The 18,053-nt window shown below is 40.2% G+C and overlaps 1 protein-coding gene across 1 annotated transcript in view; it reads right to left on the bottom strand.

The window, feature by feature from the left end:
- Positions 1 to 2,132: 2,132 nt before the first annotated feature.
- TRPC7 (transient receptor potential cation channel subfamily C member 7) overlaps positions 2,133 to 18,053 on the bottom strand; it is an 81,302-nt gene continuing 65,381 nt past the window's right edge. The window contains exons 8-13 of the mRNA XM_049829943.1: positions 15,026 to 15,221; positions 11,987 to 12,208; positions 8,931 to 9,011; positions 5,802 to 5,855; positions 4,396 to 4,471; positions 2,133 to 3,648 (exon numbers count right to left, since the gene is read on the bottom strand). Of these exons, the coding sequence (XP_049685900.1) occupies positions 3,506 to 3,648; positions 4,396 to 4,471; positions 5,802 to 5,855; positions 8,931 to 9,011; positions 11,987 to 12,208; positions 15,026 to 15,221 (772 nt within the window). The 3' untranslated portion in view covers positions 2,133 to 3,505. The remainder of the gene's footprint in view (positions 3,649 to 4,395; positions 4,472 to 5,801; positions 5,856 to 8,930; positions 9,012 to 11,986; positions 12,209 to 15,025; positions 15,222 to 18,053) is intronic.

Here is an 18,053-nt window from a genome sequence, read left to right as displayed (position 1 = left end):
TCTAACATATTTCCCATCAAAAGTAATGATTCCGTATCTACAAAGAGTTTGGGCAAAGTTCCATTCCTTCACAGTATGAATTTGTCCAAGGAATATTAAATCCTATATTTCAAACCCAAAAGTAAGAGCTGTTACAGACCGGATCCGATCGAACTCGGCAGGTGGGTAGGTGTGACACTGGCCTGCCGTGAGGTCCCACGGGTGATGGGAGATGGGAGAGGGCACCTGCACGTCTCAACTCTAATCCAATCTGGGACCCACCTACTTGGATTTTTCCTCTTCAAACTCTCTAAGTTCTTTCAGGGATCTTTTAGTAAGGCTTCTTAATTTTAATCTCTTATAAACAGAGCTTGGAGAATAAACCATGAATTTAACATAGTTTCTGCTGAGAGCACATTAATACATGGTGTGCAACTTCCTTGGGTGTGTTCTTGGGATCAGATGAGAAAAGCGCTCTGATGAAGTGGGATTTTGCTCGTCATGAATATTTATATAAGAAGTCTCCGTGCCTTGATAGTTCCTGGAATGTAAATGCAAAAGGGGAGGAAGCAGATTTTTTTAACAGTACCTTTTATAAATCTTTTAGTCTACTTTCAAAGTCCCAGAAAATACTATGCTCTTTCATAGCAAATTCCTGAATGCAGAGCAGTATGATAATTAGCTGATTTGATGCTAACTAGTTGATTTGATTTAGCTGTGGCAGGACTGCACTGCTTCCCTTATATAGATGCTATAAGGGCAGCAGGTGATGGGGCACAGCTATACCTGGGCTCATGTAATTCAAAGCTATTCACAGTATGGTGTTATTTGTGCTGACTGGAACGTGTATTGACTGCAATACTCAGCAGTAGGAGGACATCCCTGTTGGCATTGCTGGACTTTAAGACAGGCCTGTTGCTGAGCTGCGTTTAAATGTACAAAATGTAAGTGCATCATAGCGTTTCTACTTAACTTTCTTGTGCTACTTGGCATGCAATATCATGAGAAATGGAAATTATGGTGGTTATTGTATGTTGTACCTAGAATAATTCTGCTTAAATTCCTAGGGGATGCTAAAATGCTGAATGGGAAGGGTAAAGCAATGCTTTGATCAGGAGCTAGGTGTAGAGTTGTAATGAAATAAATTTTTAAGACAGTGCTTGTGGCAGCAGAGCTGGTTTTCCAAATTGAAAAAAGTTTTACATGGTGGCTGCAAAGGCGGGGGGAAGCAGTATTACCATGAAAGATATTCCTTCTTCTTATGGGGAAAACTGAATATTTTAAATCAGCAGCATTTTCTGGTTTAAATAGTGGAAGAGAGCCCAAAGCGCTGAGTTATCATTCTTGCAAATATTGTTCTCTGCAGTGTCTGTCTTCTTACCCTGGCATTTGGTGCTCTCTGCTGAACGTGGACATTTAAGTGTTTCATCACAACACTACACTGCAAGAACTATCATGCAAAGCAACAGATTTCCCACATTTGCAAACAAGAGCTATGGGAAATGCTGGCCTGTGCTGGAGTAACTGGGGGCAAATGCCATTTCAGTTGTTTTACCAGCTAAAGCCTGTGAACTTCAATGTTACTCATCTGACTTTTGATTGCACACTCAGTACCAACACTAGGCTTGTCTGAAGCCAGCCAAGCTGAATTTCTGTTCTTAGAAGGTAATTTTGCAAACGCAATAAGGATACAATAATTTCAAATCAAGCACCACAAATAAGGAGTCATTTTTGCAGACTATAGTTGCTGACAGAACCTTTAATTTCTTAGTTTTATTCCCTTTAAATGTATTTGCGTTTAAGTTTTCTTTTTTGACTCAGGCTTCAGAACTCCTATGGCAAAACTGCTTCATATAATATTTTCATTGTTCACGCATTGCAGAGAAGCAAAAAAAAGTCCATGTATTGGATAGTCAAAAGATCAGGCAAATATTTCACTCAGTGTACAACAAAATATTATGAGGTAATTTTATTTTTTTCCCATTTTTAGGTAAAAATATTACAGTATACAAGATAATCTTATTAAAGGTAAAAATACAGTATTTTGCTTTTTTCTCTAAACAGATCTACGTACAGTACACTTTTTTTATTTTGTTTTCTTTTTTTTTGTACAAATATAACTATTATTCTGTTAGGATATCTGTATTCTCATCTGGCACTTAAGAACTGATCACAGGTCACCTTCTGGTTCTGCTTGTTTTTCTCAGCTGATACCTAAATGTCATGTTCACCTTATAGGTGTCTCTTGTAAACAAACAGTACAGTTCAGTGGTTCCCAAGTAGTAAGGTGTGCTTTAAGTAGTTGAAATCATGTAGCTAAACGTAAAAACCCAAGCAATCCAAGTTTGCAGTTGTGTGGCGCAGACTCATCTCTTTCCAGTCAGAAAAGTGCAATCCAAGTCCTCACATCACTGCAGCCTTTAAAACAGTTTTAATCCCTTCCTGGTCCTCTGTAAGAGCCAAATAGACAAACCAATAATTTCCACAATGATTTTTCCTTTTCTTTGTCAGAATGTTCTTGGTGGAATTGAAGCCTTTTCGTATTGATTTAAAGGTTTGAAACTACTGGGCTATGTTCTTTGTGATTTATCTCACCCTACTGCTTGCTGTTTAACCTCTGGAATCCAAAAAGCTGAGCTCAGTTGCATCGCTGTCGCTGGATTAATGTTGTTCCTTGAACTGAACACATTAGCACAATACATGTTATTTCTGGGTATTCCTGGGAAGTGAGTTTTACATCATTATGAATATTTCAGTACACTGTTGCTGAAGCTGGGATCATCTAAGGATAAAAGAGAGGCTAGGTGTGTACAAAGAGACCATATCCATTAGTGGACTAGCTAATATAGCTGGAAAAGGTGGAGAGGAGTTTTTGGCTGGGAATCCCTTTATCAGGTTGTAGTGGAGGGGTCAAAGGATGCTTTACCCAACAAGCTTGGTCCACTTTTTCCAACGCTGTCATCCAGTCTAAAAGGTAGATGACCTCTACCTGCCATAATTTGCCTTGGTAATTTTGGCAGATGATTTCTCATTTGTTTAACTCATTAACCACAGTGCTTTTCAAAGCTATCTTCATGGATGCCCGTGTAAACATAAAAGGAGAGTACACACCCAAGGAGGAATTTGTAAAATTTTTCAGGGAATATGCTTGGCACATTTTTTTTTTTCTTCAGGTTTCACCCAATTCTGATCAGTACAGTCTCAGTTGGTATAAATGAGCGCAGTTGCATCATCTTCGCTAGAGTCAGATGGGTGAAGATCTGGCTTTTTACCTTTAACTAGAGGTGCCTTCCCTATGGTGCATCTGTTTCTCATGTCAAAGAGCATGTAGTTTTACCAGTAAGTCACTTGTTTAGCTGGTAACTCACCAAGCACAGGAGTAATGGAAAGTGCTCCTACCAATACTTGCTAGCTAGCAAAAGTTGAGTGTGCGGTACCCATCTTTTGCATGGTTTTTGCCCTCCTAAAATGCTGGTTGAGACTGAATAATGTTTAGAAAACCAGTTGCCTTTCTCCGTCTTCACCATCAAATGTCCTTATTTAAGTTCTTCCCAAATTTGTCGCTCAGCTGCTGTATTAGTCTTGCCAGCTCACCAGTAGCTTGTGACTTTTCCTCTAAGAGTTCATAGCGGAGACTAGAAATATCTTGCTTAATCTCTTTAAGTTCTCCTAAAAGGAGGAAAACATTCTTGTTAGCAATATTGAACCAAATAATTAACCTCTATGTTTTTAAGACCGGAGAAAGCGTTCATTTCGATGACCTTGGTCATGAATGTGTGTGGAGCTCCATATGATGTCCCTGCATTTATGCACTTAATATTTGACTTATAAGAAATAACCTGTACTTGCTGTAGTGGTACTGACAGCAATAGCAAGTATGTATGGAAAGTTCATCTTTTTTCTCAAGTCTGTTATCTCCCCACATACAGATCCCCACCTACACAGGGCATTTGCAGGAGGGTAGCAGCTAAGAGGTGTTAGAAAGGGGTTCTTTTCCATCTGCAATTAAATCCTACATGATACCATGGCTGTAAAAATCCTTATCCAGTTCAAAAAAAAGTCCTTGGGGCAGGAATGGGCAGTACAGTCAGAAATTACTTTACTTAGACCCCAAGACAAGGTTAGGTGTTGGCAATATCGTGGGCGTTGTAAACCAAGGAGAGGTAGAACTACAGGGCAAAGCAGGATTATGTAAAGACAGATCCTATGATATATGTGTTCTCCTGAGGAAAGCTAAGGACCCAGAATTTAAAGAGCATAAAAGTGGCTCAGAGTTACCACTGCTCATCTTGGTGCAAGCATGAGCATGCTCTCTCTCTCCAGAGGACGTTATCTAAGCTCAACCCTCTTACTGGCCGTATCAATAGCAATAACATCACATGCTCTAGTCTGTGTTAATTATAAAAATCCACTTGCCTTCATTAACCTCATCATTTTCTCGGTCAACCTGAGCCTTCAGTACATACCGCTTAATCAGACGTTTCATTATTTTCTGAAAAGAGAACAGAAACACTTATTTTAATGTGAGGTTATCCACATTGCCTTAATTCTAGACTCATTACGAGCAATTCAAACACCTGACTTTGCTATGGATAAAACCTGGCTTCAGATGATGCAAAGAGAATTTTTTTATTGACTTCCCATTTATTCTGTACTTCACGTTATGAACTTTGTACTACAATAGTTGATTGACAGCCATTCCATAATGAGCCCACATACGAGACACTTTGGGGTATTTTGTGGGATGCATATGAATGTAGACTATGTCCCACAGACAGAAAAAAACCACAGATGAACCAATAGCAAGCTAAGAAATGGGATCCGGAGCCTTCCTTTAGCGTGTTGCTGTTTAATGTATCAATAAAAGATACTTTACAGGAAGAAATAAATGGTTAATTAATGAAGTTAGCAACCTCACTGATGATGATGAACTAAACATCTGACCTGAGGTTAATAGAAAGACTCCGTTTGCCTTGCAATTGGGGTTTTAGGAGAGAAAACAAATTTAGTGAAGGACAGAGAAAAGACAGTTTGAACAGAAGTGGAGAACTTGGCTTAAGGGAGAAAAGTTTCTTAGGGAAATGGCAGATTTTAAGGGACATGTACAGGGGAAAAAATAGAGCCATGTAGACTTATAAAATGGGAGACGGTTGTTAGTAAGGAACAGTGTATATGGAAATAGAAGAAGATGGCTATGGATATGAGCTTGCAATGTGATATTGTTCCAAAAATGCGTAAATTACATTTATCTAAAAGGAAAGTAACTTTGCAGTCTTGGGCTACACGCTGGGTTACAGCTGAAGGCCTGTGTCATTGCTAGTTCTTCACTACAGAAAAGACACTCGTCAATGAGGGGAACCCCCCCCCCCTCAACTATTATAAACATAAAAAGGGTTGCTCTGTCAGAGGCAAATTTAGCTGCATCCTCTGCAAACAGAGGAGAGCGCAGTGAGCATCCAAGAACAGATACACAAATGTCTTTCATCAACCAGATGGCCACTGTTAAGGGAAAAGCCTCTCTCAGCATGGGCTCACTTATTCACAGAGCCATCATATGTCTCTGCTTTGAACATCACTGAAAAATGCTGCACAGAGTGGGAAATATGAATTAAGAAATAGGTACACCTGCTCTTTTTTCTTAGTAGCCAAATATGGATTATAGCAGCGTAAAAGGCATGTGAACATCAAAGAAGGATCCAGTCATTTGTATATGTCATGCAGCCATGGAATATGGGATGTCTAAGACTGTCCTTGTATCAAAGAGGCATCTGGCTAACCGGGTGAGTCATTAAGGCAACAGAGATGAGGCAGAGCGCACGTACGGTGTGTTGAAGATGGCCAAGGTAGTAGAATCCAGAGGGAGGTAGGGTTGTCACCTGAGAAAACATAAATGAAGTAATGTTTGGGGAAAGTAGGGAAATCCTGGATCCAAAAAGAAATTATTTTTTCAGAACAGACGAAATTTAGACTAAAACAAGGAATCAGCACACAGTGAATGCTCTTATTACCTGGAAAAATGTGATAACATAACATCTATCTACTCCAGTTCCCATAGAGCTTGCATTTCTGAGGGACACTACTCAAATGCTGTCCTATATTAACCACTACGTGTGATGGAAGTCACACATTTAAGGCTGCCTAGTCTATCAAATACATGTTGTAGTCAGATTTGTTCACAGAAACTAAATATTAAAGATGTGACCACTTTTTAACAAGAGTCTACTTAGCCACTTAGTAGATATCTCTGCCAATAGCTTTAGGAAAGTAATTAACTTTGCCTTAATATTGCACCGTGGCTTCTAAGCTTTCTTCTCCCCTTCTCCCCAGTACTGCTCCTTTTAGCTACAGTGGGTGAAATAGCCTCTTGGCAAAATAATCCTGGTTCCTGCAGGGAAATGCCGAACAAAACTCACAGAAGTCTCGTGCTAATGAATGCTAAACTTGAAAGAATTCAAATACGTCTGATTTCTATAAAACACTGTTCCTCCATTCTCTAAAAGTTAATTCAAATTCTTCAGGTCTTAGAATCTTTTATACTATGCGACACTCAACTAGTGAGTGTTGGTCTTAAAATGGTCTTAAAAGAATAGGTTCTAGGAACAGGTCAGGCATTTGTAAATTATAACTCTGCACTTTAACTAAATCTTTTTAATGTGTTTATTGGCACAACCTCCAAGCTCTGCATTTGTCATCAGCTATCTGAATACCTCCTATACCTTCTATCACAGAGGGAATTGAGAAGAAAAGGACAGATTTGTGGCCAAGGCACTGAAGTCGGACTCATGAGATGTGGGGCTCGATTTCTCGTTCAACCATAGGCTTTTGGGTCTGATAAGTCCTGCTGGACCTCAATTCTTTGTCCTTAAAGTGGACGCCACGATGTCTTCCCACTTCATTATTTATAGTGTTTTATTCTGGACTTCACTTACATGCATTGTTGAAGATCACATTCTTCCAGACCTTAATACTGCTATTCAAGTCACAGGTTTCTGCTTGATGCCGTGTTTGTGGGCGCTGCAGATATTATTTGACATGAGTGTGGGAGGTCCCAGGGCAGCACTAATGGGACGAAATGCTTTGTACCTTCATGTCCCTGGTCAAAATCGGGCGCACGTCACCAGTGAGCAGAGGGAACAGCTACTCCTTGGGGCATCAGATCTCAAATGCACACATTATCAGTTAGGCAGCAGAAGAGCTCAAGAGTGAGGCGAGCAAAGGAATTTCCTTATTTCTCACCTCTTTGCTATTTTGTTTCTCCAAACAGCAAAGAAATATACTGCTTAGCCTTTAAAAGTAAAAACTATTCCTTCTAATATTTTTTTTTTCCCTGATAAATCCTTTCATGAGTTGTTGATAGCATGGCAGACTGCAGTGCTGAAGGTGGGAAAAACTTGTGAGGTTAGCGCAGCATTTTAGCAATGCTCCATCTCAAAGCCTCAGCTCAAGGGGGTTTGATAAAGGTATCCTTTTGTCTGGACTAGTTTATTCCCAGATCACAGCAGCTGTGTGTTGACTTTTCTCCCTCCTTTTCAAATGATTGCCTGTTTAGTTTCTGTATATTGTTATCCCTCAAGAGCACTGTCTGTATGTAGTCCAAGTACACAGACTGCAGAAAAGCTACTGCTTCAAAGGTTTTCCCAGTAGTAGAAGAAAGCTTGCTGGCCAGATTATCAAACTGTTTGTTCTTCTTTATATTTAGATAATCAAGACTAGTACAGTCTCCTTATATTATCTGGGCAATTTCTTCCTGCAGCAACTGAAACTTTCGAAGATCATTTGAAGACAAATCTAGTAAGAGCATTATTAAAGCAGAATAACAGGTAGTTATCTTTTTCTATCTATTTTTCACAGTCGCCTTTAGATTTTTCAGCCTTGGAAATAAGGGTCTAATTTACCACAAACATTAGGCGGTCTCATTTAGAATTAATAGCTCCAGGAAGAGAATGAGTCCAGCAGAGGCTGATGCATCTTTCCATTACCTGTGGGTTTGAATGGACAGGAAAATGCCAGAAATGCTGAAATGCTATTTTGAGTAGGACACAATCATCTCTTCCCTTTGCCTTTGATGGTATCAAGCCAACTAACTCCAGGTGCCAGTGCGAATGCATCCCATTTCTAACTTAGATTTTTAGATACTCCTCCTATCCTGGCACAAAAACCTGAACAACTTTTAAAACCAGTAGAAATTTATTACTGGTCTGCTGTACAGCCTAGGAGCCAGTTGTGCTGGATACTGTACTACCACAAGACAAATTGCTTCTAGATTTGCCATTGCATACATTTTATTGAACTTAACTACTACTTTCCTAATCTCTCTTTAATGTCAGTTCCTTCAGACACATCCCTTGCTGTCAGATTCCTTTTCACTTTATGGTAAAAAATAAGGAAAAAATCCCGTGGGGTACACTTTAATTGTTGTGTTACTCTACTACACATGTTTGCACAAGAAATAATACATCTGCTGGCATGAACGTTCCAGCTGAGACAGACAGTTGTGTTAGTTCGTGCGATGGCTGGGGTACCCTGTGCCACTGCTCCAGCCACAGGTATTTTTGAACCGTACCACATTGCAGGTTTAGCTTGGTAGGACAAGTCACTGCCAGAGAAAGCACGTGCAAATGTTAATGCAGAGGCTGGAGAGATGATGCTATGTCATGACAAATGAAATGCTGTCGATGCAAGACTGGAGGATCAAAGCTTGAATGATATTTCTTGTATTAAATTAAATACTCTCGAGTGGAATTAATTAGTGTGACAAACGCTAACACCATGTGTATTTCCACGGGTGATAGGTTGTCTTTGTCTCTGAAGTGCCCCAGCCCAGTCCTGTGCCCATGCCTGGTGTGTCACAGGATGGCGTTAACTGGAAGAAAACGAACGTGACCCTTGCAGGTAAGAGCTGTTCACTGCCAGATCTCTTCCCTGGCTCTTGCTTTCAGTGATGCGATTACCTGATATCTTGTGGGCTTGTTATAAGCATTCTTCCCAGAAAAAATGTCTGTATTTCGAGCGCTAGAGTGAAAACGAACTTTCTGAAATTATAAAACATCATGATATAATTAAATCAATGATAGTTTCTCATACCCAGACAGCCCCAAACTAAACAGAGCTTTATAAAAACAGTAGGAAATGGTTTAATGTATGAGTAGAATAAAACCCAGCACATTCAGGTCTAAAAAAGCAAACTTTTGAAAGACAGAAAAGGGTCAAACCCCACAAATTACTTAAAAAAAAAAAAAAAAAAAAAAAAAAAAAAAGGAATAGAAATTGTCTAGGCAAAAATGGTATTCTCACACAAGATTTAGACAAGAAGGTGTTAAGAGGCACAAACCATGTTAATCTAAAATAGATTGGTGATTATCAATTTAGAAAACAATTTAAGGAAGGAAGAAGAATAAATGCTTATGTTTAGAGAGAACAAATCGATGTGGTATAAAAACAAATTTTGAAATACAATTGGTTTTCATCGGTCCTTTTTTAAAAAGCAGTACAATACACTACTTTTTTCAGCTCAACAAAAATATAGAGCAGTATTTTTTATCAGAGGACATCACACCTACTAATTTTGTGCTCTAGATGCTTCCAAGGAGACTTTTCTGAAGACTACACACAGTATTTGTAACAGATTTCTTTGACTCTTTTATCCACCTCTGAACACTTTGGTTCAAGTGCTAATGAAAAACAATCACTTATTCAAAGGAACTAATTCGTATCACAGACCCAGAGAAGCCAATATGTATCATAGGCCTCTGAACCTCTATGCAAGTGTATGCACGGGGAAAGCCCTGGTTAAAGGTTTTGCTTCCCTGACTGGACCAGAGAGCCTGAGAAATAGGTGATTTTTTTTTTAAAAAAATTATTATAATTTTAAAATCAGGATGCTGATAATGGTTGGACTGAAAGTCTGATGTAATCATGTAATTATTTTTTTTTATTTCTCACTCATCAGGTGTGCCATGGTTTTACAGACACTGTTTTGAAGATGATCTGTGAACAAAATCAACAGGCAAGCAAGAAATGACTGATAGCTTTAATTGTTTATGTCAAAGCCATGGTTACCATGAATTTTGCATGAGTTCCATGAAAAAGGGCAAGCCAGACACTTTCACTCATGTGGCTTGGGGAACAAGGGGCTTGGAGAAAATTTTATTACTTTGGCTTGTGCTTTGAAGCAGAAATTAAATTTCAAACAAAGCAAGCTTTGTGTGGTTAGATTCAAATAACGTTTAAAAATATATTTTTTTTTTAATCATTCTTTGAGATAGTTAAAGGACAAACATTTCTTTTATTTCAAGACTTTAAGTAATCAATTGTAGTGTTAAATGAATTTATAGAGTAAAATGGCCCAAATGCTTGTCTGTCTTGGCAATGCTCTCTGTGTTGGGTAGTTAAATTAATTGCTAGCATGGAGTAGACCCCATGGATATGCTTCTCCTTTCAATTTAGGCTCTGGCAGAGACTGAATGAACATTGGACCTGAGCAGTCCTCTTAAATTCATGGGATCATGATCTCCTCCAAGGCCATGGGCATTGCCTGGAGCCAGATGGTTCACCATGAGTTGTGTTGCTCAGCTGTTTGCTCCTTCAAAGAGAGCCAAGAGATCCAGAGGAAGCCCAAAAGCGGGCTGCACATTACAAAGGTGAACTCTGTAAAGCCTCCTCCAACCTCCCTTTTCTTCTCCCCCATGTCTCATTACACCTCCTCTCTTTTGCAGGCTTAAAACCGGGGGTTGGCTGCCCAGTCTCAGTTGGAGCATCCCAGTGTCGCCCACTTCTTCCCTCTCCTGTGCAGTGCCACGCAGCTGGGGTTTTAAAACCTGGATGGGTGAGTCTGAGACCAGGCTGAGGGAATAGCAACATGCCCCAGAAAGGCTGGCCAGCCTGCCAAGGAGCCACACTGGCCTCTCAAATGCAGTGACTGTAAGAAATAAGAGACAACACCTTTCAGAGGACTTTTCCTTTCCCCCAGGAATGGGTTCCCAGTGTTCTCTTGTTTCTAAACCCAGCTTGAGCTGAGAAAATTAAATAAAGGCCAGGACACTTTTAAGCAAAGCTGCCTCCTCCTATCTTTGAATCCACTGAATTTGATGATGGCAGCTGAGTGCCTGTGGCTGAGTTCCTGTGAATATTTTGGGTGTGTTCTTCTCCAGCGTAAAGCAGGTGGAATTGCCCTGTGAGTGGGATGATGTTTGTGATAGATTTATGCGCTAGGAACGCTTCATCCCAGTGACGCTCAGCACTGTGTTGTATATGATAATTTCTGCAGGCAACATAATTTTCTCTAATTTCTTTGGCATTTTCCCACGTGGGAGCAAAGCTAATTCTGTTGGGAAGGGTCTGGATGCTAACCATATTCTTGCATCTCTCTTGCTTTGTCACGCAGACATTCACTAGTGCTGAGGAAACTGTACCGCTGTGTAGCCAGTATTTCCAAAGCAAATTTCTATTTCAAATGACCAAAGGGGCGGTGGCTGAGGTGGGATCTACCCATTAGTGGCTACACATCACTAGGCAGATGTAAGTAGAGAGGTTGTTAATTATAGCTTTAGGTATCTAGGAGGTGTTATTAAGCACTACTTGGAAACTTGTTCCTGAAGCTGGAATGGCAGTAAATGTAATGACAGTAAAATTAATTTGGAAATCACTTAAAGGGAGGTGGATGTTTTGAAAAGATGAGGAGTCAGACAAGCTGGGATCCTGTTTGTGCCTCTGCTTCTGCCCTTCATCTTTGACCTTGCTTATTTGACCTTGGGAAACTCCCTTATAAAAGTGCCTGCTTTTATAAAAACTGCTTTTTTCCAGGTGTTCAGACAGTGCCAAGTATAATGAGGCCACAAGTCTGGGAGGACCCTCTAGGTGCAATGTAATGCAAGCAACATGCAACAGATGAGGCTGAGTAAGAGTCTGTGCTGTCTCTGATCTACTTGTGTACCATGGAACCCCCTCCAGAAGGTTCCTGGCATGAATCCTTTCTACAAAGAAGGTGAAAAGTGAAGATACAACATACCCGTTGTTTGGAATTCAGCATCCCCATCTCAAGATCATTTTCACAGTTTTTGGCCTTAGATTTGCAGAGTTTTATGAGGCACATTTTTATTCTCAGTATGAGATAATAAAATGATTTAGGGCTTGGCACTAGATTAAAAGGAGCAGGTAAAGTCCTTCCTTCGTCAAAGTAGGATAGCCAGAGCTTGGCACGTGCAAACTTCCACTCCACATCTGCATCCTCCTTGGGAAGGGAAGAGAAAAAAAGAACACGCAAATGCATGATTAGTAAATAGGAAGGAATTTACCTGTGAGAAGGACAAACATACAGGTAGGATTTAACTAGAATCACATTTCTGTTTGCCAAATGAAGACCTTTGTGAACGTTTTGTGATAACTTCAAACTAAGGAAAATTTGAACAAAGCCATGGATAAACAGAGAGTATAAGTCTTCCAAATACTAGACTGTTTCCTGTTTCCTTGGCTATGAAAGCGGTTGTCTTTCAGTAACAATCTGGTGCTTGTGCTGTGCTGATAAAAGAATATGTCAGAACATACACAGAGTCATGGAAACCAGAAAAAGCTGTTACATGCACAGCCACAGCAAAGACTGTCTCATTAACCGCAATGCTACCTGACTGCCAGCTAACTGTTACCACTGCATTTGTCAGGAATCCCCCATAGAAATCAGGAACCTCCTGATTTCTTCTATCATTAGCTGCTTTCCTCATGAATCCTGTTTGCATTCACCATCACATATCCCTAGATCACTACACCTTAAGTCTCTTACTAGTCACCTCAGTGGCTGAAGGCGGAGAAAAAAGGCCATCACTCGGTGCCTGTGAACCTCCTTTACGAACTGTCAAGGTGTGCTAGGATCACTTCCATGTACAAGGGCAAGGTTAGCACATACTTTATGCATCTGCTTGTCATTTGTACAGGAGGATGGTCAGGGCCATGCATCAGGACCATTTATCAGGCAAAAGAAAGGATGAGACACAGCTGTTTTTGTTGTGGTTTATACGGAGGCCAGCAGCATCAATAGAAGCGTGGGTCTGCCAACACCCTGTACTCATGTACATCTGTGTCTGCTGAAATTAATAACCTCTGATTAGCCCGTACCTCTGACACCCAGTCAAAAAACTGGCATAACACAAGTGAGATTAATGCTGTCACAGTTACAGCAATATGTCTTCACCCATGGAACAGCATTCACTTCTGCCGCTTCGTCTTATTGTTTGGGGTTACACCTCACAGAAGCTTTAAGCTGAATTACAGTAAAAATCACTTGTAAACAGTTTTAATGCTTTTCTCTTAAGCAGGTAAGAAGCTACTGATGGAAGTAGGTTTGGTTTCTGGCTGGCAAAAGGATTTTTTCTTTCCATAAATGCAAAGTTGGCAGGAAGCACTAATACTTGAGGCATAAACAGAAGAAAAACAGAAGTAGCTCAAGAGAGATGTCCAATAGAAAGCATGAGACTATGGTCTTGTCACTCCAGCTGACAGTAAGACACATTCCCAGTGACCATAATGGAATTTAATTCCTAAGTAATGACCAGCCTCTGTTGTTATTGACTTTGATGTCATCAGATAAACACATTGGCAAAAGGGACTTGCTCTGCAGTCAGTAGGCTGACTCTGGTTTTAACCTCCCTGCTCCTGAGGATTGAAAGGAACTGGTATGAGACTTATTAGTTTTTCTCAGTCCTCAAGTAGGAGGATCTGAGCCAAATAGCCCACACTAGTTTTGCTTGCTGATAGTTACAAGTGGTCTTTAACAAAGTCTTGAAAATTTCCACGCAATCAAGAAGGATGATAAAGCATTTTTCCAGGAAAACGGTCATCACAAAGTTTAGACTAGAAAGTTAATATAGGCCACTTATTCTGGTATTTTTAGAGATTTTTCTTCTGAAACTTTCAAGAGTATCTCTCTCTATTACAATAAACTAGGAAATGCAGTAAGAGGCTGAGACCCCTTCAGAAGTAAATCTCGTTTCAGTAGAAGAGGATTCGGGAAGATGCTTGATCTTACTTGACTAGAAACCTTTGGGGAAATGACTCTTCTGCATGCGGGAAAGCTTCTGGGGCAGAGAACATATGTAAGGTCTCTCTGACATTTAGATTTAGTTACAGCATGCACAAGATAGAGTTATATTTGCACTACTGTACATGGATGAACAAGACATTACAGCGAGAAAATATTTTCAGCTCTGGCCTTTTGCAGTGTCAGCTTCTGAGGGGACATTACAACAAATAATTAATACAAACCCAGCTACAGAAACTTGACATTTAACGAATCAGAAAAAAGACATGACTCAGCATATACGTTATCCAAATAATATTTTTTTCTGCTTTTATATATATTAGCAGGGAGTTGTTTATGTCCAAAGCATTTAGCAAATCCAGTCTGCTAATAGCAATACTACTGAACAAGGTTGGGTAAACCCTGCAAACGCCTTTCTGCAGAAACCTATTCATATTCCTTGAGGGCTATCTTAATGTCCTTTAAAAGTTGCAGTTATTTTTTACAGACCTATATGCTCCTCAAAAAGATATGTATCAAGGTTGTATGCCTGGTATTTGGAAAACACGGATTTTTTTAAAATATGCATACATGAGTTTCAGACTTAGATGGGCTTGAGCGTTTAACCAGTAGAGAACAGGGCAAAAAATCAGATGAAATATTAGTCAATCTATCATAAGCAAACAACGCAGCTAAGGTAACACACATGGATAAACGATCATAACTGACAAAGGTCATAAAAAATATCACAAACTGCTTTCAATAAATACATGTAAAGGAAATTGGGTTTACTCACAGACGGTCATTAAAAACAAGGAAGTTGAAGTTGTTCTAGAAATGATTCATTGTTAATTATTAATTCAATCCTAATTTAGGGAGGACAGACTCAGCCTTAAGTCTTACAAAGTGTAAGATCTGAGTTTCTAGAGCACTCTAATCTTGCAGATGGAATAAACTACAACTTCCTTGTTTTTTTAACATTTTCATTATCGGTGATAATTAAGTACATTAAGTTTGTAATCTAATTTCTTATCTTACCTCAATTTCCTGATAGGAGTTGTTGATCATGGCTATTAGCATATTAAGCAGCACCACCACCATAGTCACGTTATATACTCCATAGAGTACATATCCAATATTCTCAATGAATTTATGATCGTACTTCAGCACCACAGATATCACTTCAGATAAGCCAAATATTGACCAGAATAAGGTTTTAAAACTTTCTTCTACCCTAAAAACAAAGCAAACAATCACTTTATAGAGTTGACACCAGGTTAGCCGGACCAAATGCTAATAATGAAAATGACAATCCACCAACATAAATATGATGCCTTGGCACACTTATTGTAAGTCATTATCCAGCACCCAGGGATGTAGCAAATCATATTTCCTGATCTGATAAAGCCATATGATTTCTGATTAATACTATAAAGTTAGAGTGCCCCTCATTTGCTCCATCTGTTCTTCTCAGCTACATTATTTGTCACTTGAATTTTGTGTCCCTATTAAGGACTTCTCCATGGACAACTTGCAGTTTGAAACTTTTTGTGTAGGGCTTTTTAATTCTACTTACTCACGCTTTTCTCATCCAGAGAAGACAGGCAGAGATTATCAGGGAAAGGGAAGAAGGAACCTAGTTTGACCTCCTTCTATGTTGTTTCCAGAGCAGAAGGGAAGCACTACTTGTTACCCAGGAAAAGTGACTGAAAAGTTCTAATAAGTGGCATTACTATAACAAGCACACAGTGCAAATGTAGTCAACCCATAGTCTGATTTTCTTCCCATTCTGCTTTGGTACTGCAAACAAGTCAGACGCCCAAGCATTTGTAGCAAAAATCTGAAATTAAGGAGCAGTAGAAGATGTTGCAGGGAGGCATTTTGATATGGTTATTGCCCTTGCTTGAAAGTAGAAAGGAACCAGAGGAAAAGAAAAAGGATGCAAACAGGAAAAAAAGAGGAGAATAAGCCAATGACAGAGAGAAGTGTGGCTGGAAAGGATGCGGCCAGACTGACAGGCCAAAACCAGAGTCTGATGCAGAGGAGTCAAAGCTGTAATTGGCAGGAGGGCAGCAGCCACAGCTGAAAAGGAAGGAAGGAAGGAAGGAGGAGGAGGGACTCTGGTACATTTTGGAAACAGTTTGCTTAATTTTTAATTTAGAAACACTTTTGCCTTCACTGAACAATCCTTAGCATGTTAACAGTCACTTACCTCCCCTCTCTCCCTGCCTGCCAGGAGGTAAATGCCTTCTAAGAAAACAATGCTATTTACAAATTATTTTGATGAAATGTTTTTTACTAGGGTGGCAGCCTAATCCTGCTAAATCTCTGCCTAAAACCAGATCATAGACACAAACTATAACATATCCTAAGGGAACAATAAGCTTTACATCAACTCCAGGATCAATTACACCATGCATAAAGCCAAAAGAAATTAGTTTCAACCCTTTGAAAGGCTAGTGCAGACCACTGGGCAATTCCTTTCTGCCACAGCAAGTTGGTATTTATCTCCCATCATAACTTACTGTATTCCACGTTCCATTTACAAGTAGTAGTAAGACTGCAGTAAATATTTAGGTTTTATTTTCAGCCAATATAACTGCATTGACTTGTGGGGAGTAACCCTGAGCGGTGTTTCGCATCGATGTTGCACAACTTCATTTAAAATGTGGCTTTCTATTGGGTCTCCACATCAGGGACATAGAGTCACTGATCCCATCTTCACTCCCCCTTGCTGCTTCGCCTGAGGCTGGGACAGCATGCAAAGATCCACTTGTGGGATGAGCTATGACTGCGCTGCAAACAAGTGCCATCACTTTTCCACTTGCTGGACATTTCCTCTCCTGTAACACTCTGCTTTTGTCTCCTGGCCTCATTTGCAGCCAAGGGTTGCTGGCATTAATGTGTCAGATGATAGATAGATACCCTTTGCTTTTATGGTAGCAATCTGGCCAGTGCTTATTCTATAAATGTTGTACTTTCCACTTAAAGAACACATGTAACACCAAAAAATCTCTGGCTTTGAAACCCATCGCCTAAGTCACTTACAAACTAATAAAAACCATAACCCTCAGCCTTGATCCCAGTGGCACCCTGCTATTAACCTTCCTTTTTTTAATTTGGAAATGTTCCCTTAGTTTTCCACCCTCCCAGCAGATTTTAATTCAACCTGTCAACTCTGTTGCTTTTCCGCAGCTTAAGCATTAACCTTTGTTCTGGCGTCCTGTCAGATTCTCCTTCAAAAGTTAATTAAGGACCGCGAGCGGCCCTGACCTCCCTGAGCACTGCAGAGGGGCAGGCAATTGCTCCAGTGCAAATGCCCGTAGTCCTTATTCCCATGGTCAGGTGAGAGACCAGCACCCACGGTGGTGGGACTGGAAAGGTGCTGTGAGAGGTGGACCTCACCCGTAGCACCCCAAAATGGTGCTTAGCAATGCCCCCAGGCAGACGCAGGTCTCCCTCTCGTAGAGGAAACATTTCTAAGGAAATTTTGTACTAGTCCATCCCTACCCTCCGAAAAGGCTGGATGGCTCTTTCCTTCTCCCTTTTAGATTACTGCCAAATTGCACGAGATTTGGCACAGGTCACAGGGAACATCAGTTGGCTGGGGGTTTTTGGGGGTTTTTTTTTTTGAGAACATCTCACTAAAACACGAGATGAGGATGTCTGGAGCCAAGTTTCAAAGATTCCAAGATGTTGATGTGCCTCGTCGTTGCCAGCTAAGCAATTTACCCCCTTCCTGCAAGGTCAGCGGGTGTTTTATCCTTCTGAAAGGCAGACAAATGAAGGAATGGAGGAAGGCAGGAGTTCTGCCCAGACTGACAGCTCCTGGCAGCAGGGGGATCTGGCAGTGGCAGATTGACTGATGGTCCTTGTGGAGATGGGTACCTGCACTCTCTCTCTGCCATGGTAGAGCCAACGGTTGCAGTGAGGAGAGAGCAGAGATTTTTTTTTGCTTCTATACACGCAGGCTTGTAAAAGTTAAACAAAGTTTAAAAAGTTAAACATTTTGCGTCAAGGAAGAAAACAGACCATAGGCAATCATCTAGTTGCAGATTTTCCTCGC

The sequence above is a fragment of the Accipiter gentilis genome, chromosome 26 (assembly GCF_929443795.1).
Source record: "Accipiter gentilis chromosome 26, bAccGen1.1, whole genome shotgun sequence".
In the NCBI taxonomy this organism is placed as follows: domain Eukaryota; kingdom Metazoa; phylum Chordata; class Aves; order Accipitriformes; family Accipitridae; genus Astur; species Astur gentilis.
This window is presented reverse-complemented; position numbering and strand designations above follow the sequence as displayed.